The 22,624-nt window shown below is 45.5% G+C and overlaps 1 protein-coding gene across 2 annotated transcripts in view; it reads left to right on the top strand.

The window, feature by feature from the left end:
• Positions 1-1,486: 1,486 nt before the first annotated feature.
• Positions 1,487-22,624, top strand: part of FUBP3 (far upstream element binding protein 3) — a 49,369-nt gene continuing 28,231 nt past the window's right edge. For both annotated transcript variants that reach the window (XM_082842743.1, XM_082842742.1), the window contains exons 1-2: positions 1,487-1,577; positions 13,349-13,454. In XM_082842743.1, the coding sequence (XP_082698869.1) occupies positions 1,494-1,577; positions 13,349-13,454 (190 nt within the window). In that variant the 5' untranslated portion in view covers positions 1,487-1,493. The remainder of the gene's footprint in view (positions 1,578-13,348; positions 13,455-22,624) is intronic.

The raw sequence follows: 22,624 nt of genomic DNA, 5'->3' as shown, positions 1-22,624 counted from the left end.
ATTGCAATTTTGCCAGATTCTTTTATTTTACCATAATCTAGGAATTAATCCGATTTGGCTTTATTCAATTCAAAATAAGTTTCCTAAGCACCTAGGGATACAGGGGAAAATAAGACTCAGTCTCTGCTCTAAAGGAACTCACAGTCTAGTAGCAAATCATTAACAAATGAAGAACTGCTCTTTGATTATTGGCCATTTATTACTCATACTACTTTCCAAAATCTAAAGTGCTCCTATCATGCTGACATGAGAGCTCAAGAGAAGTCACATTGGATTTTACTCCTTTATTTCCCCTTTCTTAGTGCTCATCTTCCTTCATAACTTCAAGATGGGCATAAAATAGTTGACAACATGACTCTCCATTAAATTCGATTCCTTGGCACCATAGAGCTTGGAAATATTAATCATGAGGGCAGTCTTGTTAATCCAAAGAGGGGCACCTCTATTTGGAACTGCCACTGGCAAAATGTGTGTCAAGCCCCTAAGTCTTGTTTCTTGGTGGGCGTGGGGGGTAGCTGTTTGCTCATTTGTAAAATCCACCTCAAAAGCTCAAGTGTGTTCCAGCGTTAAGATTCCTTCCCTTGCTTTGAAATATCTATATCTAGTTACCATCATTTTTAAAAGTTACTTAAGCATTCCAAGAAGCCCTCTTGCAATACTGTTTTGACTCAGCAGGCAGGGAAGCAATGATGGTCCTGTGGTATTTCCTGTATCCCCAGAGTCCCAGAGTTCGCGAAGCAATGTGTAAGAGGACACCGCGCTGGCTTTCCAGTAGAAGCGCCCTTCCTAAGCTGTGTCGCTAGGCAACCCCAGGTGTGGCATTAGCCCATCCATCCTCGAGGAAAGTGATTACGACGCAAGAACTCGGGCCCAGGACTCTGTAAACGTGGGGCACTATTTTCTGGTGCTGTTCCTTGCCCTCCAGCCTCCCTCTGGGTCCTCACGGTGCCATTTCAAAGCGCTCAGTCCCAGTATTCCTAATCGATGGTCATTTCTGAGAGGGGCGGCCAGGGTGCCGTCTAGGGAAAGCCAGGTCACTCCTCTCTGGGTTTCCAAACGGTCGACAGCCGGACACCTCGCGACACAAACACACACACACACACACACACACACACACACACACACACACACACACACACACACACACACACACACACACACACACACACACACACACACACGCCTCAAGGGTCTGTCACGACATCATCGACGGCCCTGGACCAAATCGCGTCTGCGAATGGCGGGATCGCAACCTATCCCTCGAAACCAGATGGCAGCCTCGCTCGCAGAGCCCGCCTCCCACTTCCGGCCGGGCCGCGGTCACGTGCCCTGACCCCGCCCCGCAGACGCGACTCCTCTCGCGTCGGCGAGCGTCCCGGCTCCCCTTCCGCCGGAAGTGGAGCGACTTTCCCTTTCCGGCTACGGGTCCCCAAGCGGAGCGGGAGGCCCGACGGGGGAGCCGAGCGGCGGCGGCGGCGGCGGCGGGGGCGGTAATGGCGGAGCTGGTGCAGGGGCAGAGCGCTCCGGTGGGGATGAAGGCGGAGGGCTTCGTGGACGCTCTGCACCGGGTCCGGCAGGTACGGGCGCGGCAGGCTGGTAGGAGCACGGGAGCCTGAGGCGGGGCCGGGTCGGGCCTGATGGGGAGAAGGGGTCCAGCCTGGGGGCGGGAGGTAACCTGGGCTGACGCCCCAGCTGGGCTCGGCCTTTCCTTGTGGCTCCTGCAGCCGAGAGGAGCCGAGGGATGAGGCGCCACTGGGAGGCCCAGGCCCAGCCTGTCGGGCCGGTCTCCCAGGTGCCTGCAGCCGCTGGGAAAGGATTTGTCCAGGACGCCTGGCCCTATCGCGTCCCCACGCCGGGGCTGGACCCGCAGGGCAGCCAGCGTGGGGTTCTGAGGTTTACGGGGGTTGGGGGCTAGGGGAGCTCACGGCGAGGACCCGGTCTAGACAGAAGGGGGCTGTCTCAGGCCCAGTAGCTTTTTAAAACTTGGAAAACATTCTCTTCAGACTTATTATATTTCGAGGGTGGAGGGGAAGGAATTCGAGGGTATTTTACTTTCGAGGGTGCTCTGGGAGAGGAGAGAAAGAAAGGTGTTAGATAGGTGTGGGTGGTCCATAAGACGTAGAAATTCCTTATGGGCAATAGTTTTTCCTCTTTCAGGGAGCATGTGATATGAAGTCATTCCAGCAGTGAAACTTGACCATCTGACAATGTCGTGCATTTTGTCAGAGTTAAATAAACTGATTTTTAAGAGGTTGCAAGCTTCCCTGGAGAATGCATGTGGGACCTGCCAGAAATACTCTTTGGTTTCTGGTATGATGTTTAGAACAGAACATGTCCTTGTATTGTGTGTGAAGCTTACTGAACTTAAGTGTTAGCTCTAACACTTAAATTTCTTCTGCTGAGTGTCTTATACTCATCGTCTCTTCCTATTTAATTGTAGGCATACTAACGGATACTTTAAAAGTTGGGCTATAACTAATTACTGCTTGATTCCTAACAGAAAGCTACAGGACTCATTGTATTAGAAGAAAGCCTCCACTCGGTCGCTTGAAGATATGGTCTTTACACCTCTTTCCAGTATTCCAGGGGAGGGAACCCTACCTGTTTCCCAGATACTGACTTTTCATTGTAATACTGATGCTCCTATAGACATTACATTGGATCCCAGAAGTTTCCAAACCTGTGGTTCTGCCTAAAATTTTATCCGATGACTTGTTACTTACTGCCTAGGCACCAACCAAAATATAGCGAGTATCCATCTTACTTAGACTTCAGAGCCAACCAGTGGCTGTAATGGATGAACAGTGCCATCCAGCTCCCCTTCCAGCACTCTGCTTGCCGGCGTGTTACACTGCTCTCCTCTACAGTACAGGGTCCTGAACCTTGTTTCTCACTGGCTACTAATATGTAATGGCTTTCACTCTGTGCTGATGTGTGACAATCACCTTGTCGGCCTCTGTATCCAGGAAGAATTATAGTCACTACCCTAAAGAGCTCAGATCCTCAGTTTGCAGAAGGCCTGTAGTTGAACATAAAATGAATTTTGAACCATTGAGAAGACTTTCTGCTTCTCTTGAGCCAGTGGTTGAACTCATATTCTTGGACAACCTGCTCAAGAGGGAGGGAGACCCTCTGTTAAATGCTGACCTAATGTGGATTGTTGAAGCAGTGGTGTTTACTACTAGCAGAGGAAACTTCACTGGAAATGTTCCCAGCTCTGAAATGCACCATTGACTGGAGCAGTTGTAAGCCCAATGGAGACAGTGCTGTAAGTGTATTACTTCCGAATATTAACAGCTGGAGGGCGATACTATCTCCAAGGATTTGATGGCCTTTAAAAACTAAAGAAAACACAGGTTTGTGGGTAATTTTAGGTTTATTTATAGATTTGCATTGGGCAAGAATTGAATGTTAGAAATCTAAAATATCGTGTGCTTATATCAATAGTAAGGCTTACCTCAAAGGGTCTCATATCATTTGGGCATCTGATGATGGTGGTTCTGCCTCGCCATTGTATGCACAGCATGTTGCAGAAATGTGATTTTCACCCCAGTAACTGGAGATAAAAGACAGTGCATTTCTTTATTTAAATGATTGGAAAGCTTTCTCTCCTCTTAGGTGTCCTCATAAACACCAGGGGCAGTCTGTAAGGCCCTCATAAGTTTGTCAGGGAGCAGTAAGCTGTCTGGTGCCCAGTTTATCCGGAATATCACAGCAGAGTCTGAGTTGACCCTGATGGGATTTGAACCTGCAGTTTCTATTAAGTCTGATATGTTGAGTCCAGTACCTAATCCACTAAGCTTCCCTCCTGGCATGTTGAAGCCTCCTTTTGTATCCTTTGGACTCTTTCCAACAAAGGGAACCAATTGTTGCTGTTAGATCACTCTAAGCATGGTATTCCTAGATCTGAAGGGAGTCTCTGAAGATGTCATGTAAAATTTAAAATTTCTGCAGCAGTGTGAAGTCCAGTGAGCTAATAGTGTTTGGCCAAAGGGATAACATAGCCACTTTGTAGGGAAGTACACAAAGGTAGAAATGTGATCTGATTCAGTCCCACTGGTGAAGATCTAAAACTGCTGTGTGTTAAAAAAAAAAAAAAAAAATCATGTCCAGTTCTCTGAAGTCATTGGCTGGTTAGCAAAAATAAAGTGTTTCTTCAATTCTTCAACTCGTTGTTTAGAGAGCGCAGGATCCTAATAAGAATGGGATATGGACTTAAAGCCAGATTATCCTGTTCTGTGGCCGCACTGCACCTCTAAGCTGACTACTGTCTGTCAGGCTTTCAAGGGGACCTCATGGAGATTATGGATGAGTAGATACAAATCTGTTTTGTTTAGCTTTTCTAAAAATATAAGAGTTCCTGGAAAGCCCACTGCTGATAGTTTAGTAGCATCCATCACCAGGCGCACCCATTCGCATGTTAACAGGACGATGTCACACCACAGTGTACTTCACATTCCCAGCAGCCTTCCTTCCACGAGCTGGACCAGCCGCCTGCCAGTCATCACCCAAATAGACGTTCTCTTATCAAACTGCTAGGGCTTCTTAGGACTTTAAGCTCCTATTTTGACCTAGACCCAGTCATTGCCTCTGCACTGCATGATTCTAGAGTGTTCTATTCACATAAATACAGTGTTAATTGGTACCTCATGGAGTTGGGCATCATGGTGATTCTGCTCTCAAATGATTGCGACCAAGCAACTGAAGAGTCAGTGGAAAGTAACCTTTGACAGATTTTAAGGCCCAGAGCCTACTCTTTACTAGCACTGTTTTTTGGAACTGTTTGGTTGGTGTGGGGCCTCGAAGTTCCACAGTCCTGCAGAAAATGCTTCCCAGTGCTGCTGTTTCACACTTCGAGCCTGAGCAGTAGATGGTTTGGCACGTGTGCTGTATAGAAACACTACATTTCCTTTAAAAGAATGCGCCTCCACCATTTAAAGAAAAGGCCTGTGTTCATTACTGTTGGGCACTCCTCGAGAGATGCTGCCTTTGCTCACCTCCTATGTGATGCGTGTGCCTCATGGCAGAGCCACGTGTGCTGAATGCTCAGTGGCTTTAAGTTCACTCCACTGAGACTGTCTTAGACGTGCCCAGTGGTTGAGTAGTAGCTCAGATCATCATTTCACAAGGGACTAACTCCTGGGTGTACATTCCTTTGAACTTTCTCAGACACTCGAAGAAAACCAGTGTCTGCAGGACATCTGTGGGTTGCTTTGTGTCTTTGCTTTGATGGGACCCAGTAGAGTACCCTACAGAGAGCGAGTTCTTGTTTAAGGGTTTTCATGATGTGACTGAGCCCGTTTGGGTCACCGCACTTTTCTTTTTTCCTTTCCTGTGGTACGCGGGCCTCTCACTGCTGTGGCCTCTCCCGCCGCAGAGCACAGGCTCTGGATGCGCAGGCTCAGCAGCCATGGCTCACTGGCCCAGCCGCTCCGCGGCATGTGGGATCTTCCCACACCGGGGCACGAACCCACGTCCCCTGCATCGGCAGGCAGACTCTCAACCACTGCGCCACCAGGGAAGCCCTGGGTCACCGCACTTTAATGGAAGCACTGAACTTCATATTTGGTATTGAAAAGTAGATGGTAAATGAACAGTACATTCCACTGTATGCCTCTAACGCTTTTCTGATATTCAGCTGGGACTTCTTTATCTTTCTTTTAAAATCTGATAACCCATGTGTATCATCAAAGTAAGGTTTCTTAAGTCCCAAATAAAAATTTGCCTAGACCAGAGTTTTCAGACTGGTGGCTGGAGAAGGCTCAGAGCGGGCCTGCAGGCATGCTTTGTTTGACCACACGCTGCCAACACTTAGAAACTAGAACAATTTCACGTAAAAAGTGAGATTTTTACCTAATACTTGGCCATACTGCTCCCACGTTCTGCAGTGACTTTATTTGGCAGGAGCTGGGTAGCAGCTGCCCCTTTGCACGGGGCATTGACTCTTCGAGTTGCCTTTGTTCTCACCACTTTGCTTTTGTTCTGCACTGCCCATCGGGATGCCTAGTCAGCAGCTTTTTTTCCTCATCCTTTTCCAAATTGTGAGCCCATACAATAATTTAAATTTCTAATGGAAAGAGCTCTGGTGGAGAGTTAAGGGATCTGAGTCTCCTGCAAGTAGCTGCATGACCTTGGGCTAGGTTGGCCTTTCCCAGCATTTGATGTACAAGCTGTTCATAGATCTTCCATGGAAAAGGGCTCATGGACAGAGAAGTTTGGGGGATACAGGGTTAAATAAAGGTGAATTGGCTTCTTTACTGCAGGACTTCTCAGAGCCCTTAGTATGCTTCTGTGCATTAAGTCCTACTAGGGTTTGAGATATGCATTGTAAATATACCCAAGTTCTGTCACTTCATACCCTCTTTTCATAAAACCAAATCACCGTCTGTGGATCAAACTTCAGGAAATATTAAGCTAGATAATCTCAGTGGTCCCTTCAAGCTCACCAACATTCAGAGCTTCCATCCAGCTAGATCTGAAAAAAGTTTTGGCCATATTATTTTGGTTTTTACTTTCTAATGTGTTGTGTTGCGTGTCTGTTCAAGCTCCCCTCTCCCTAGCTTTGCTGTGCAATTCTTTAACTCTGTTAATCATCCCTCTTGAAAATGTTTTGCATTTAGAGTTTTGTTTAAAGACACTTGGGAAAGAATAGCGAGTACTTTTGGAGGCATGAACTACATTTTTATCCTAGTATCAGGTGATAGCAGATCACTTGCAAGACTGAGTAGTGTTCATGGAAATTGTGATGGGGATTGCCTGCTATTGTTTGAGGATCTGCTGAGTCCAAGGCCTCTTGCTGGATGCCGGGCCAGTGTAAAGATAAATAAGACAAGTTTGTTGCTGGTTTTATCTTACCGTGGAATTAGATCCTCACAACAACCGAGTGAAATAGTCAGGACAAGGGTTATAATTTTCATTTTATATTTGGAAATAATAAGCCAAAGGGAGATAAAGCAGTATTCTCGGAGGCACACAAACAGTTAATATATGCAGTAGTTCTTGGACCCATGTCTTCTGCATTCTAAGAGGGACTCGGTTCCTTTGCAGAGGTAGTTGGGTAGTTTTCCATCTCAATGAGAATTCTGCAGCAGAATCTTCAAAGCATCAAAGGGATGCTGGTGGAATTAGATGAGACATAGGGGAGAAAACTAATGGTCATGTCATCTTGAGGGTCTTTGGAGGGGGGATCCTAGCTGGAACAGTATTTCAGCTTGGAGCCTCAGCTGGTCATCTTAGCATTTTTCCGACAGGCTTCTCCATATTCACTTTAATTTTAGCAAACGTTTAATGAGTGCTTTCTATGTGCCAAACACATTGCTGTGCATTAGGGAAGTTCTTGAACTTGTTTGGGAGCATAGACCTTTTTAAGACTCTTGAAAACTTTGAACCGCTCCTCAGAAATATTTAAATAGTTTTATGTAATTTCAGGAGCTTCATGAATTCTCTAAAGCTAATCCCTGGAGCTCCCAGTCAAGGAACCTTTGTCCTGGCTGTACCAAGCTGATTGAGACAGGTCCGCACCTCAAAGAGCTCCCTGTAATGGGGAGACAGTATAACCAGCAACTTTCTCAGTGAGGTCACGCTACTTAAAGGTAGTTTGTAAAGTGCTTTGCAAACAGATAAGGGAGTATTTAATTCTCCCCAAATGTGGGTGGCATGAAGTTGTCAGCAAAAGCTACTAAGAAGAGCTGATACCTTATTCGATTGACATATAGAATTCCTTGTTTTGGTTAATGCCAGTTAACAGGGCAGAATCAGCCAGGGCCCCATCTCTAATGACAACAATAGCTACCATTCATTGAGCTTGTGTTGTGCTGGGTGCCAGGCAAGGACTTTCGTATAAGTTCTCTCATTTGATGGTTGCAGAATACCCAAGAGGTAGTATAGTGCAGTGGTTATTAAGGCTTTGGATTCAGTCTATATGAGGTCAAGTTCTGCCAATCACTAGCTTAGTGACTTTGGATAAGTTATCTACCATCTTTAAACCTCAGTTTCCTCATCTGTAAAAGGGAGATCATTAATGGTGGCTATATCTATCTATCTATATCTATATAGATAGATTTTTTTTTTTTTTTTTTTTTTTTTTGGAATAGCTAACATTAGAAGTTAGGAGGTTACCCTTGGGGGGTGGAGGTGGGTAGTGACTGAAGGGGTCGTGAGGCAGCTTCGGGGCTGCTGGTTATGTTCTGTTTCTTGATCCGGATGCTAGTTGCACAGGCATTTTAGTACATGAAAATTCAGGCTATCAGCTCACCCATGTACTTTTTTTGTATTATTATTTTATTATTATTATTTTTCAATAGAAGGTTAAACTTAGCAAACATTTCTCGTTCCTTACCAAGTGCCCAGCGTTGTTCTGGGTGCTTTACATTGTTATCTTGGTATCCCCATGGGTACAATTCCAGGCAGACTGGCTCCAGATCCCACAGAATTGAGCTCCTGTCTGAGGTCACCGTGAAGATGAAATGAGGGCACCATCAGGCACTTAGTAAGTGCACAATGGATTTGATACACTGCCGTCTTCGTAGTAACCTAGGTAGTGGGTGCAGAATGAGGACTTGCCTCTGTGCACCGTGGCTCCAGACCTGCCCTCTGAGAGTTGCTCACCCTCAGCCACTGGGCTCGACCGCTCTGGCCACATACTGTGTCTTCCTGCTGTGGGGAGTAGAGACTTTCAGTCCAGTCTGTCGATTCGCCAGGACGGGGCCACCCTGGGTGACTTTAGAGCAGAGGTTCCAGGGAGGCAGGTTGGGTTCCTCCTCCCTAAGTGGTGGTGTGAGCTCTCACCTCTGCTTTAGAATCGACAGTGACTATGTTGAATGACATGGACCCAATCAGCGTGTGGATGACTTGCCACCATTCAGATAGCTTTGCCTGTTTCCATTTAGTGTAAAGTTTTATTAAATGTGAAGTTGTGGAAATATTCACAGCTTTCTGTTCGGGTTTATAGGGTGAGCTATTCTGATTACAAAACTTAAAGATGTGCACTGGGAATAAGTAATTGCCACGTTTCCTGACGTTAGTGAATCGTGTACCACCTTTATTATGATTTTTGTCATATCAGTGAACCCTCAGTATTCTATTTACTTTGTATTTTAAAATCATTTTAAATTTAGATTTATTTAAAATATTTTTGAACATTCATCCATGCACCTCCCCGAATTGCTTTGTACTCTTTAGAAAACACTGGTTTAGTTCATCCCTGCATTTTACAGGGAGCGAGACCACTGAAGGTCTTGCCCAAGGTCGTACACCGGAAGAGCCAGCTGGAAAACCAGGACTCCTGACTGATTCCTGGTCCAGTGCTCCGCTCCTCCACATTTCCACTGACTACTGGCAGTGGAGGTTAAATGTCTATGACGTTGATTTATATTTCATCTATTAGCTGTGCTGGAAATAGCACAGGTAGTGAGGTAACCCATTCTTGCTGCCTCCCCCCAGAAAGGGGGGAAAGTGAATCAAGTAGCAGAAAATCGGTAGCAGCGTCCCCTCAAGGTCTTGCTTTCAGATAAGCAGTGGAGTGGCCTTGGTTTTCCTGGAATATCGTGGCTTCTGTGACTATTTTCTGGCCTACACCATTATTAACTGAAAATGTACCTCACTTCCCTTAAGCAGCTACTGTTCAGAATGGTCGGTTATGGACGTGAGGAATTACTTGACTTCTGTGTACTGGAAATCATTAGGTTTTAAGTCCTCGGGAAGTGACTATGTTTAAGAAAGTATTAGGTGGAGGAAAGAGAGTTAGCCTAGTGCTGTGGTCAGTAGCATGGACTCTGGAGTCAGGCAGGCCTGGGCTTCAATGCCGTTTCTGCCATTTATAAGATGTGTGACTTTGGGCAGGTCACTCAGCCTCTCTGAGCTTCACTTTTCCTTGCCCTAAAGTGAAAATAATAATACTAACGTCCTAAAGAATCATCATGAGGAATAAATGAGATAGCATCTTTAAAATGTTCTTAGCAGAGTGCCTACACATAGTAAGCACTCATTGAATTTTAACTCATTATTTTAGTAGGCATTTAAAATCATGTCTTAGAACAAGGCTGCATTTGTATGAATAAAGGAATACATTGTTTCTTTATAGCATATTGTAATATATAATGTGATATCAATGTAAGTTATGGTATAATTGTATATTATAATGTTAAACTCACATCTAACATTTGTTTAGCCGCAGTTCAAATGCAGTTATTGACTTCAGAGCTACACCTCTTAACCATTATCCTGTAATGCTTTTCTCTTAGTGAAAATTTCCCAAATTATAGATAACCTGAGGCAAACATGATTTAAAAACAAATATGAAATCCTCAGTCACATTTTAGAAGGTCGCATGTTGATTTAATCAAAATTAGGAATAGAAAACTATTGTGACACTTCTGGCATATCAGCTTTGGGGGAAAAATTACGTTCCAGCAGTATATGAAACACACCATATAAATTATAAGGAACGCCAAGGACTCAGGAATGACATCTGAGCTAATTTGGAAGGGAGGGAAGAGGTCTGGAAGCTAAGAGGTCTCATCAGAAGAGGCTAGAGAGAGTGCCAGATATGTAGAGCTTACATTTAGGGTCCTGTCTTGGAGGGTGATCTGACATGCACACTACTGGGGGACTCCACTCATAACCATAACCTTTTCCCTTGTGTTTCGGGGTCGTCGTTACTGTCTGCTGCCAATGTTTTGGTCTGTCTGCAAACAGACAGCTGGGCCAGTAATCTTGAAAACCCTCACATTGGCCATTTACTGCTCAGTTTGTTGGGCAGACGAAAGGGTCTCGGTGGGGCATAAGCCGCTGCAGTGTTCTCACCTTTTAATCTGCCTGCTTCCCGAGCTGAGTCCTTAAAGATAAGTTTTGCATCTTAAGTAAGTAACCAGCCTCCACAAGCTTATCCAAATCACATACAGAGAGCAAGGTTGAAAGCTGGTGGTAGAATGCTGTTAGGCGAGATTTATACAGTATTCTGTTTTAGAGCAAATGCCCACTTGCCTTGAAATTTGAATATAAGAGATGGGGTTTCTATCAGCAGTCTTAGTGTTTTAATTATTTAACTTAAAATAGTGTTTTTCAACAAGCACCTGTCCAGGCTACCACCATCTGTAGCCTAGACAGGGCAAACATTTTCTTCAAAAGTCCATAGTGGGAATTCCCTGGTGGTCCAGTGGTTAGGACTCCGCGCTTTCACTGCCAAGGGCCCAGATTCAGTCCCTTTTTTGGAAACTGAGATCCCGCAAGCCGCGTGGTGCGGCCAAAAACAAAAAAAGTTCAGGTAGTAAATTTTATATATATATATATTTTTTATATATATATATAAAATATATATATATACACACGCTCTGCACACCATATGATCTCTGTGAATGGGTGTGGCTGTGTTCTAATAAAACTTTATTTACCAAAGCAGGTAGTTCACCAGCTGGGGTTTGCTGACTCCTGGCCTAGAATACCTCCTAAATGGTCCTGCTACTCTTGTCCCCTTAGAATCTATTGATATTTTCCTTGTCCAGGGGCATTTTTTTAAATCATAACTCAGCAGGTTACTCCCCTTACTAAGCCTTGTAATTGCTTTCCATCACCCTTCATATAAAATCCAAGCCCCAGAATTCCCTGGTGGTCCAGTGGTTAGGACTCCATGCTTCCACTGCAGGGGGGCACAGGCTCCATCCCTGGTCAGGGAACTAAGATCCTGCAAACTGCGAGGTGCAGCTAAATACATACGTAAACATAAATAAATAAATAAGTGAATAAATCCAAGCCCCTTCCCATGACCTCTGAAGCCCTATGTGAACTGCCCTTGCCCACCCCTTGGAACACATCTAGTTCCTTCTGTTCTAGTGACGTCAGCTTACCTATCAAGCTTTCTCCTGCCTCAGGGCCTTTGTACAAGCTGTTCCCTCTGCCTAGAATGCTCTTCCTCATCATTTAGGTGTCAGATCACATCTCACCTCACAGCAGCCTTCCCTGATCACCCTGTTTAAAGTAGCTCTCCTGAGGACTCTGTATGTCCTTGTCTTCTCTTATTAGTATCATGCTTATCACCAGCTGAAATGATCAGTTTACTGATTAGCTTGTGTACCTGTGACTCCCCACTGACTGCCGACTCTGGGAGAGTAAGGACCTGCTTATTCTTGTTCACTGCAGAGCCCAGGACATAGACACTCAGCACTTGTTGGGTGAGTGGCCTTCTTTTACAGCCCTGGTATTTGTGAAGGGCTGGTATCTTTCTCGTGTACAGAGCTCCTTTGTGTTCAGAGAATGTTGTTATCTCTTCAAAAACTATGAAGCAGATGGTATTATACCCAGAAGATCTTAGGCAGAGAGGAAGGGGACTTGCCCAACACCGCAGAACTAGGAAATGAAAAGGACGAGACCTGACCCAGGATACCTGACATTTAAATTCTGCCTTAGGTTTTCAGTATCATGATTGTCTTTGGTTGTTTATTTGTTTAATTTATGTTGGTCCCAGGAAGTCTCAGAATTCTGGGCACATTTGGACAACCTCAGGAAAACTACCACTGAAGACATAGGTCTGGGACATCTCTGCTGGCTGCCCTTAATCCACCCTTGCTTGTTAGGCTTAACTGAGGGACTAACATCAAGACCAGTTGTAAATATTCCTTCGATTAAATCAAAGAGTTAATTTATTGTGAAAATCAAGTTTAATTCCTAATGGAAACAAAGCAGATAAGTGTAGGAAGCTCTACATAGCATTTGTTTCTAGGGGAAAAATTGAATAGCTATGTTCTGTTCTTTGATGATGAATGTTAGAAGTTAGAATAGCTCTCAGAGGTTATCTCGGTTTCTCCAGCACAGGAATCCTTCCAAACTAGTCTGGACAGATGGTCATCCCCCTGCTGTTTGAACTCCCAGTGAAGAGCAGCCTGTTGTTTTACGTTTCTGTAGATCACATCATCACTTTATAGGGGTTAAAGTCAATAGGACGAATATATACCTAAAGAGCTGTCAACATTTGAGCAAACATGGCCTTTTAAATATTGCTGCGGAATTTGTTCCTTAAGGGAATCCTGTGCTGAAACCTTGAACAAAGTTCTTCATATTCTTGGCCTGCTTTTTTCCTTAAAATGTGGTATACCTATATTTTAAGTGATGACTTGAAAATTTGCTTGTAGAAGACACATTTTTGGAAGTATCATTTCTAAAGACACATTATTACTAAGACCAAAAGGGAACTCAGTTAATAGTGCAGAGTCCATGTCCTGTCACAACATTGCTTTACGTTAATCTCCGTCGGGGGGAGAAATGGGGTAACAGCCCTTTAAAGAAGACTCTTGTCTTTCTCCCTCGATGGAGCCATGATTTGTTACTGAGTATTTAAATCTGATTCTCTCTGTAGATTGCTGCTAAAATTGATTCAATTCCTCACTTGAATAATTCCACACCTCTAGTGGACCCCTCAGTGTATGGCTATGGAGTACAAAAACGGCCCTTGGATGATGGAGGTAAGTTGCTGTAAATATCTTTGCCTTTCAGGTGGTAGTGAACCTGCCAGTTAAGCTGGAGTCTGTGTCAGCCATTTCCTTAGCAGCTTCCTCCAGCGTCACTCTCTGAAGAAGAATGCTTGTGGGGAAGTCGTTAAGATGATTCTCCTCAGCAGTTCTACGGTGTCTGAGCTCTTGCTTGCCTTGATAGTACGGGAGTCTTTCCGGCTGGGCTGCAAGGCAAAAGACAGTCTCCGGGCAGCAGCTTGGAAACACTCGGGCTGACTCGAGAGTTTTAGCCCTCAGCTATTCCTCAGTGCGCGCGCGGGAATTGAAGTTCCCACTTTCCTCCAAAGAAAAGCTGAGATTCGGTGCCCGGCCCTGTGGAGGCTGTGGCTACACACTGACCTTAAAGACAGGAAAGGGGAGTGATGACCTTTTTTCCGTTTATCTGCTGGGTTTTTTCCACCATTCCCATTTATAACAGGCTCTTTCTAGCAGCATCCATTTTTCTCTCATTCATTCTTCGTTTATTTCATTGGTTTGTTGATACACCCTACTCATCCCCAAAAGAATTTGAGACCACTTAGAAGTGCGTCGTTACCAGCACTTTGGCAAAGAGTATCAGATGTGTTTCTGCAGAGAACTTGGGCTTCCTTTATCATATTTCATCTCCCACAAAGTAGCTCTGTAAAAGGGATTCTGAAATACACTAGATGGCACGTGAATATGCACGTAGTGGGTGGGCCAGTGTCTTCTCTTCCTGTCCTCAGTCTGCATATGTACCCAGCCATGTATGTGCGTTCATATTTCTGTGATACCTTATTAAGTGAAACACAGTCAAGGTATACAACAGTATACATTTTGTAATCTCCTCTCCCAAAAAAAGTGCATGTTTTATGTTCATAGAAAAAATGTAGTTTGGCATGACTAATTGCTCTGGTCTCTTTGGAGATTCTAAAAGAGAGATCGCCATCGTTTTTGTAAGTGGGAGCCTTTTTGGAATAATTATATAGACTCACACGGTGCAGATTTTAATGGAACAACCCGCAATTTGGGTGTAAAAGTTCTTGTCTATTTAAAAAAGTTATTGATGTTTGTGGTCACTCACAGAAAATCTACCACAGGGCCACTGGAACTAAGGTGAACATTTACACTGCTACCCTGAAATGGCATCTTGTGATCATCTTATATTTGATTGGCATTAGTGATTTCTTAGACCGAACATGAGTGATTGCATTATCTGCATTTTTGCCTTAGCAAAAAGCTGTCATGCAAAGCAACCTTTTTTGCCTTTTCGGGGCAATCATGTTTCAGTTCCTCTTATGGGACATCAATATAAAAATAACAGTAAGTTGTCTGGCTCTGAGCATATGTCTCATTAATGGACAGTGTGTCTCTCTGGCCCACCATTTCCAGAAATTGAGATCAATACATTCCACAACTCTCAGCCTTGTTTTCACCCTCTGCGTGGAGTTGAAGTGTAAAACTTGTGCCCACAGAGAAGAGTATCACTATGTCCTTTGCATAATGAATGCCTGAAAATTTGCAAATGAAACCTCTGGCATCTTGCAGACTTTTTTTCTCCCATTAATCCTTTGCACACCCATTTGAAAGAATGTTGCTCGTTAAGTCACCAGTAAGTCCAGAATCTCACTTGAAACTCCAGTTCATTATTATATGTGTATCGTCACCTTTTTTTTTTTTTGAGAACCATAATTTTTTGCATTTTGGGGGACTAAGTTCTTGTGATTAGAGAATAAATACACTTTTTCTCTTTCCTCCCCCCAAATATTAAGTCTCCTTTAGTAGGAAAGAACCGAGGGAGACCCTTTCCGCCTTGAACCGCGTCTCCTGTCATCCCCAGGCCTGTGTTTTACCATGACGACAGACTGTATTTGAAGTATGAGAAATTTCTCTCAGGCTTTTTACGTTCTACATAACGGTTTGATAAAGTTAATCCTCTCTTCTGTTTAAATAACAGAATTACACAAATTGTTTGTTTTTCTCCAAGTTGGTCTCTTTGTGTAGAGTTTGAGATTTGCTGTGGACCTTAAGGAGAGCTGGGCATCTGGGGCCTGCCCCAGCCTCTTGTCAGTTGTCTCCTGACAGGGGTAAGGTCACTGGGCCAGTTCTGTTCTCTTGAATAAATATGTGGATAAACAGACCCTGTCAAGGAAAGTGATGTTCGTGTTTACCCAACAGCTTTCTAAGGGTCACAGGCTTGCTGTTTGTGAGATGAAAGTTTAGAAAAGCAGAGACGAACAACAAGCAGGAATGCCGGCACTTTTTTCTTAGCAATAAAGATTTCCGAGGGCTTTGCAGTTTTTTGTTTGTTTTGGCTTGGGATTTTTTGAGGGACATTCATCAGATCACCTCTTTAGCAATATGAACTTGCAGACTTTCCCGTGAAGCCAGGTTCTTTGACCTCTGGGAGGTTAAAGTTCAGTCCCCTAGAAGTTTTTGGAGGTGTTAATTTGGGTCTGTTTAAAGGTACTTCAACTCTTAAGTCAACCATAAAGAACCTTAACATAGGGCTTACTCAGGACATTGAGATGTGCAAACACGTGTATGAATGGGAGGATTTTTTAAAGTGCTAGGCAGTAAAACAGGAGGAAAGCGATTTGAGTTCGTTGTGTTCTGATGTAGAAAGCGATTTGGGTTAGTTGTGTTCCAAGGCAGTGGTGAGTTGTCCGTCAAGCTGCCAGTTCATGAGCTCACCTGGAACCCAGCAGGAGCTTTGCACCCAGCGTCCAGAGCCTGCCTCGGTCCCCGATCTGGGAAGAGCAGTCATCCTGCTGCCCTCCCCCTCTGGGTCAGGTCATTTTCACTGTCAGCGTCTTCCGTCTTGGCACCCACGCTTTCTCACGGTTTTTGAGGTGCACCCTACGGATTCGAGAAGCTCCCCGCTGGTCTTGGTGTGACAGTGGTTCCATCCAGTACTTTCTTCATGCTTCTGCTGGAGCCCATCGAACCAGTTCCACCCCTCTGCTCTATGACTCGTGGCAGCTTCCGGTAACCAGGGGGGCCCGGCCCTTCCTAACCTGGCCACCGCCTCCTGCCCTTCCAGTCTCGCTCCCCCGTTCTGCGCTCTGCAGCGGCCTAGTCAGCTTCCTTCTCTTTGCTCTTCCAGAGACACTTCCCCCATCCCAGCCCCTTACCTGACTGACTCCTGCTCACGCTCAGTCTCGGATGTGATGTGACTCCCTCCTGGCAACCTGTTCTCATCCTCACCTTTTGACTTTCTTCAGTGCCCCGCTCGCGTGCCCTCTCAGGGTGCCCCTCCCTTCTTTCGTTTCCTTCGTCCCCTTTACTCCTCCCTCCCTCCCTGTTCCCCCTCTTCCTCCCGTTCTCACACGCCCACCTCATCGGGAAATAATAAATGGCACTCTGCTCTGAACTTCGACAGCAGTTCACTTGTCCCCTCCTTGGGGCGCATTTCATCTTCTTTATTCTGCAGGTGACGGGACGTCACGTCCCTCTCCTACCAGATTCCACGTGCCATGATCATAAAGACAGTTTATTTCCCTACCTACCTCATGCAGTGAGTGAATAAATGCTTGATACCTGAGTTCTCCCTCTGTGTATCCTACGATAGCATTTAGGAAATTGTGTGAAAAGGAAGCTCCAAATTTAAGAGAATAGTATTAGCTAACTGATGTAGAAATGCAAGTTTAACTTTAATCTAAATCAGAAGTGGGCAGGCTTTTTCTTAAAGGGCCACGTAGTAAATATTTTAGGCTTTCAGGCCGTATGGTCTCCGTCCCACCCACTCAGCTCTGCCATTGGCACTCGAAAGCAGCCTTAGACAGTACGTATACAAATGAGCATGGCTGTGTCCCAATAACTGGTTGTTTACAGAAGTGGAAAGCTGGCCCTCAGGCGTAGTTTGCCAACCTCTGATCTCAAATCGGCCTTGTCAAATGATTAACTCTAATACTTGCTTAATCGTCAGTTAGGAAGGTGTACAGAGGGTCCCCACTCCCCTCATTTCCTTAAACAAATCTCCTTGTCTCAGGTTCCACTCTCTGTCTTGACTGCTGGAGAAAACAAGTGGTTTCTACTGTTTACGTAGAGCTGGTTGACAGATGGAAAAGGCACTCTCCCCATTGTCCCTGCCATATTTCGAGGGGCAATGAAAGCATCTTCTCCAGTTTTTTTTTTTTTTTTACTCTGGGAGAGTTTTAGGTAATCACGTCCCCTTGAGCTCTTTTAGTTCAAACAGACCACACTCTCTTCCTGTCTAATCTGTAAAGAGTGGCACCAGAATCAGAACTTGGGGTGAATAAAGCACCATTCCTGCCATTGCAAAGGGTCGGGGTTGGGGGGCGGGGAGTGTTATGCTAGTGACTTTGAAAATATGCCTGCCTTTTCTACCAGAGACTTTGATACTTACGTAATACCATCTTAGGTTTACCACACTTTCTGGTCTTCTTGTGGAATGAAGGAAGGAGAACTTTTAGGGGTACTACCAAATGAATGATTTACAGGAAGATCGGAATAGAATATCTCTATGGTCCTTTCCAAGTTTTATTTCAGCACTTGTGGCGTAGGGCAAGGAGAAGGAGGAAAAAAGAGTGAGGAGGAAAGAACGTTTTAAATTCCAGACTTTCAGAGAGAGAAGGGGGATGAGAGGTGCCCGTGCTCGGGAGTGGCGAGGGCCGGTGTGCCTGCAGCTGCGTGGCAGGGGTGTCCGTGCAGCTGCAGGCACGGAGCCTGCACCACCCCAGGCAGGATCCTGCAAGGGCCAGAGCCTCTGCTTTGGAAGGAGAGAAAAATGCATCTCAGAGATGCTCATACTCTCCCTGTATGGAGGGTAATAATGATGCTGCAGGGGTGAAGAGCCAAGACTAAAACCCGGTCCCTGAGGGTTGGAGGGGGTGGGGGAAGATCTGCCTTTTACAAAGTAGGGAAAGTAAATCAGGGGTGTTGTCAAGCAGTGGTCTTCAAGCCGGGGTGCACGATGTCCTCCCAGGGTTAGGTGGGTGTGGACAGGTTCACGGGATCCTTCTCCAGCTCTTACGCTTCTGTGCACCCTCTCCCCTAAAATGGATCTCTCTGAGAATTGTGTCTCTGCTGGGGATGCCACGTGGGCCTTCTCCTTTCCACGCCCCTTTTCACGTCACCCTTCTTTAGTTTATGGCAGTTTGTCACCAAGGGCGGTGAAATCCTCAACTGCCTCAAGAGGGGTGAGTCCAGGATCCTGAGTGGGGAATCCTAAGACGATAAAAGCATGAGAGTCTTGGTAAGAAGATTTTTATTTTATCCAGGTAACAGCTCATGGCAGAGGCTCATGCTGTCCCCTCCTCCCCTCCACCTGACCCGTCCGTTTTAGGATTATAATTCAGAAGTGAGTTGTCGTCACGTGAGTGCATATTAACACATGTGTGAGTTGGAAAAGGGAAGTGAGTTTTTTTTCCTGGCAGAGTATGATCTGACTGGTTGGTTTGACAGTTGGCTTAGCCAAGTAGATGAAATCGTAGACATCTTCCATGAAAATAAGTGAGCTAAATCTGCAGTATCAGTGTTGCAGCAGAGATATAACTGAAGCCATGTACAGTACCTGATATATTATTTGCACCCATTAACCTAGGAAAATAACTTAATTGTCAAATCAAAGGGGTTTCATAGTTTTTCAAAATTCTTTTAGGGAATATATGACCCAGAGTGGTTCTTGACCCTGGCTGTATGTGAAAACCACCTGATTAGCTTTTTTTAAAAAATTTTATTTATTTTTTATTTTTATTTTTGGCTGCGTTGGGTCTTCATGGCTGTGTGTGGGCTTTCTCTGGTTGCGGCGAGCGGGGGCTACTCTTCGTTGCGGTGCGTGGGCTTCTCATTGCGGTGGCTTCTCTTGTTGTGGAGCACGGGCTCTAGGTGCGTGGACTTCAGTAGTTGTGGCACGCGGGATTTGGAGCACAGGCACGGGTTTAGTTGCTCCGCGGCATGTGGGATCTTCTTGGACCAGGGCTCGAACCTGTGTCCACTGCATTGGCAGGCGGATTCTTAACCACGGCGCCACCAGGGAAGCCCCCTGATGAGCTTTTTGCAAAACTAAATATGCACTTACCATTCAGGCCACGGTTACACTCCTGGGCATTTATCCCCAAGAAAAGAAAACTTGTGTTGACACAAAAACTTGCCCACACATCTTCATAGCAGCTTTATTCATAATAGCCCCAAACTGAAGCCCAGATGTCCTTCAACAGGTGACTGGTTAACAACCTGGTACCTCCATGGTCTCCATGGAATACCACTCAGCAGTATAAAGGAACAGACTGTTGATACCTGCAGCCACCTGGATGGGTCCCTAGGAAATTACGCTGAGTGAAAAAAGCCAACCCCAAAAGGTTACATATGTATGATCCCACTTACATGACATTTTTGGAACGGCAAATAGATTAGTGATCACCAGGGTTTAGAGATGGAGTGATGGGAGGGCCCGTACAGAATAAGAAGAGGCCGGAAGGAGCCCTGGAGCCTGAACTCCTTATTGTAGAGGTGTCTGGAGAAGTGGTTTGACCAAGGGCGGGTACCTGATAAGTGGCAGAAGGAAGACTTGAAACTGGGTCCCTGTCTCATATGCTGTAATAGGGAATGCTTGAGAATGGAGACTCCAGAGTCTGAGTTTGGGGTTTGAATCCCAGCTCTGCGTGGTATTAGCTGTGTGGCTTTGGGCAGCTTGCTTTACTTCTCTAAGTCTGTTTCCTCACCTGTAAAATGGAGATCATATTTACCTCATGAAATTATCATCAGGATCGTAAGAAGTGATTTTCCCACTTTTAAAATACTACTTACAATGTAAGAAATACTCATATCTCCCTCCATCAGAACTAGTTACACACATACTAAAATCACGTGTGTAATTGAAATTAAAACTTTATGAAATACGTACCCTTAGTATCCATGGTCCCTTCAGTTTTCTATTTCACTTTTTAATAAAGCTGGTCATGACCCCCTAAACTGATTTCATAGCCGCTGGATGAAATGAAAATAAGGCACAGTGCCGTAAACAAGTATCATACCCTTTATTTTTCCTCTTAATTTTTCTCCCGAGACCCTTGGGTGGGCACTGGAACTGGGGAGGGGTGCAGGTGGGGTTCCTAACACCTCTGCACTCCTGGAGACCAGGGTAGGTTGCTGCTTTCCCCATGAGACTCTCACCTTGAAGGCAAAGATGACCTCGTTCACCACTTCACGCCCAGGACCCGGCACAGTGCCCAGCGCCTGAAAGGCATGACGGTTCAGAGGTCACGTGGGCACGGGCACTCACTCACCTGTGCCCTTTTCTGAGGGCTTGGGTGTGATCGCGCCTCCATCGGTCAAATGGGACAGGTAGTGACAGCATCTGCCTCGCAGGGCTCTTGTAGGACTAAGTGGGTTCTTGCAGGTGAGGCACCTAGAGGAGCGCCCTTTGAAGCTAGTGGTGGTCTTCTTCCACTCGCAGAGCATGTCAACTGCAAGTGGAAGTGACATTATTGAGATAAACTTGGATTTACTCTCGCCTTTAAAAAATAACAATTTGCCACATGAGTTAGAGATTATGTGTCTAGGGACTCAGAGCTGAGCTAAGTGTGTCAGTTTGTTGTGGCTCTGGGATGGGGGCTGCTGCCTTAGAACACAGGAAGCCTTCGTATTGTCCTTGGCAGAAAAGCTTTTTAAAAATGCCTTGGAAACTGCAGACGTCCCTGCAGCTGACTGCAAGTCTCACTGACCGTAACCGGGGCTTGGAAAGGCATCGGTCAAGAGTCGAGGAGACTGGAATCCAAGCACGGGCGCAGGAGGGTTGTGTTCAGAGGCTGAAGAGGAAGGTTTGGTTTATTGCTTTGTTCTGCTGGTCATGGGTCACATAAGAACTGCCGGCACTTCCTCTTCGGACCTGCCTGCTCACCTGCCGCAGGTCTGCTGCTCTGTGCATCCCAGGTCTTGTCTGCACTGGGATGACGGACGCTTTGGTCCTTTGAGCCTTTTTGAAGGGGAGTGGGAGGGGGTAACCGCTAAGATTGTTGTGTATTATAAAGCTGGGTGTGTTCCCCAGTGATATTTTGATAGCATTTCTTTGGGGGGAAGAAATTTGGAGACTTTTTTCCTCCTCATTAACGGGGAAAAAATGTGTCCAGTGCCTTATTTTTTTCAAAGATCATGCTTGAAACTGGCAGAGGGTTACTCTTCAGAAAGGATTTCTCATCTTGTAGCGTGAATATTTTCTCTAGGAAGCTCATCTTCCCATCGCCCGGGCGGCCTTCCATTACATAGCGCGCAGGATACATGAGAACCACACCTGCGCGTGTTGCGCCGAGGGGAACTTTGGAGGCAGGCTGAACCGTGGTCGACCAGCAGGTGCCATTAACAGGAAATAGGACTGATTTTATTCAGCACTTTTCCTTTTTTACAGTAAATGATGGTAGTTACCATAAATTGAGCTTGATAGGCGTTGCCATTGCCTCCCTCGCCTGACCCTTTTCATCCTGAAGACGCAGAGAAGCCCCTATTCGTGGAGTCGGACGTTAGCGGTTTGCTGTATGAGTGCCCAGTGCCCCTCATCTAACTGCTGGTTTTCATTTTTAGGCATCAAATGGGAATGTTTCCGAAGGGAATGAAACTTTAAATGGCGTTGCAGCCTCAGGCTACAGCATTTGCATGGAGGAGGGAGACGATTTGCCCGCTTAAGAGTCCACCAACTCAAAGAGCTGGATCTGGATTTGAATTTGATTTCGTTCTTCGGTGCTGTGTGTGGCTCTCAGCAGTCCGTCTATTTGTGGGATAGTGGTGTGTGCACTTTTATTTTCGATCTCTGTAGGCACCTCCACTTGGCAGCAAAGCAGTTGGCTGTCAGAAATGATACGGTGTGCGTGACACCCGTCACACGTACTTTGCCAACAGAAAGGAATTTCCTTTTTTTGATGAGCACAGAATTTCAAATGGCTTTTGACCACGAGCCCTCTGAATGTTCTTGTGAATCTCATGAAGTTCTTTATGGTAGTGTAGCCCTTGACTGTGTTTCTGCGGCTTTTCTGGCTGAAATATCAGAAAATCATCAGCCCTTTGACACCTCTTACCAAACAGCACAGGAGACCAGGAGCCAAGGTCCCGCCACGTTGCCGCGTTTGGGGACTGGGCACCTCCCTTCTGTGTTTGCATCATTTCAGGACATTTTAGTTCCTCTGTCTTCCCTGGATTCTTTACCCGTG

The sequence above is a fragment of the Leucopleurus acutus genome (assembly GCF_964270905.1).
Source record: "Leucopleurus acutus genome assembly, chromosome: 7".
NCBI lineage: Eukaryota > Metazoa > Chordata > Mammalia > Artiodactyla > Delphinidae > Leucopleurus > Leucopleurus acutus.
Note: the sequence above shows the minus strand (reverse complement) of the source record. Positions and strands in the feature narration are given on the sequence as shown.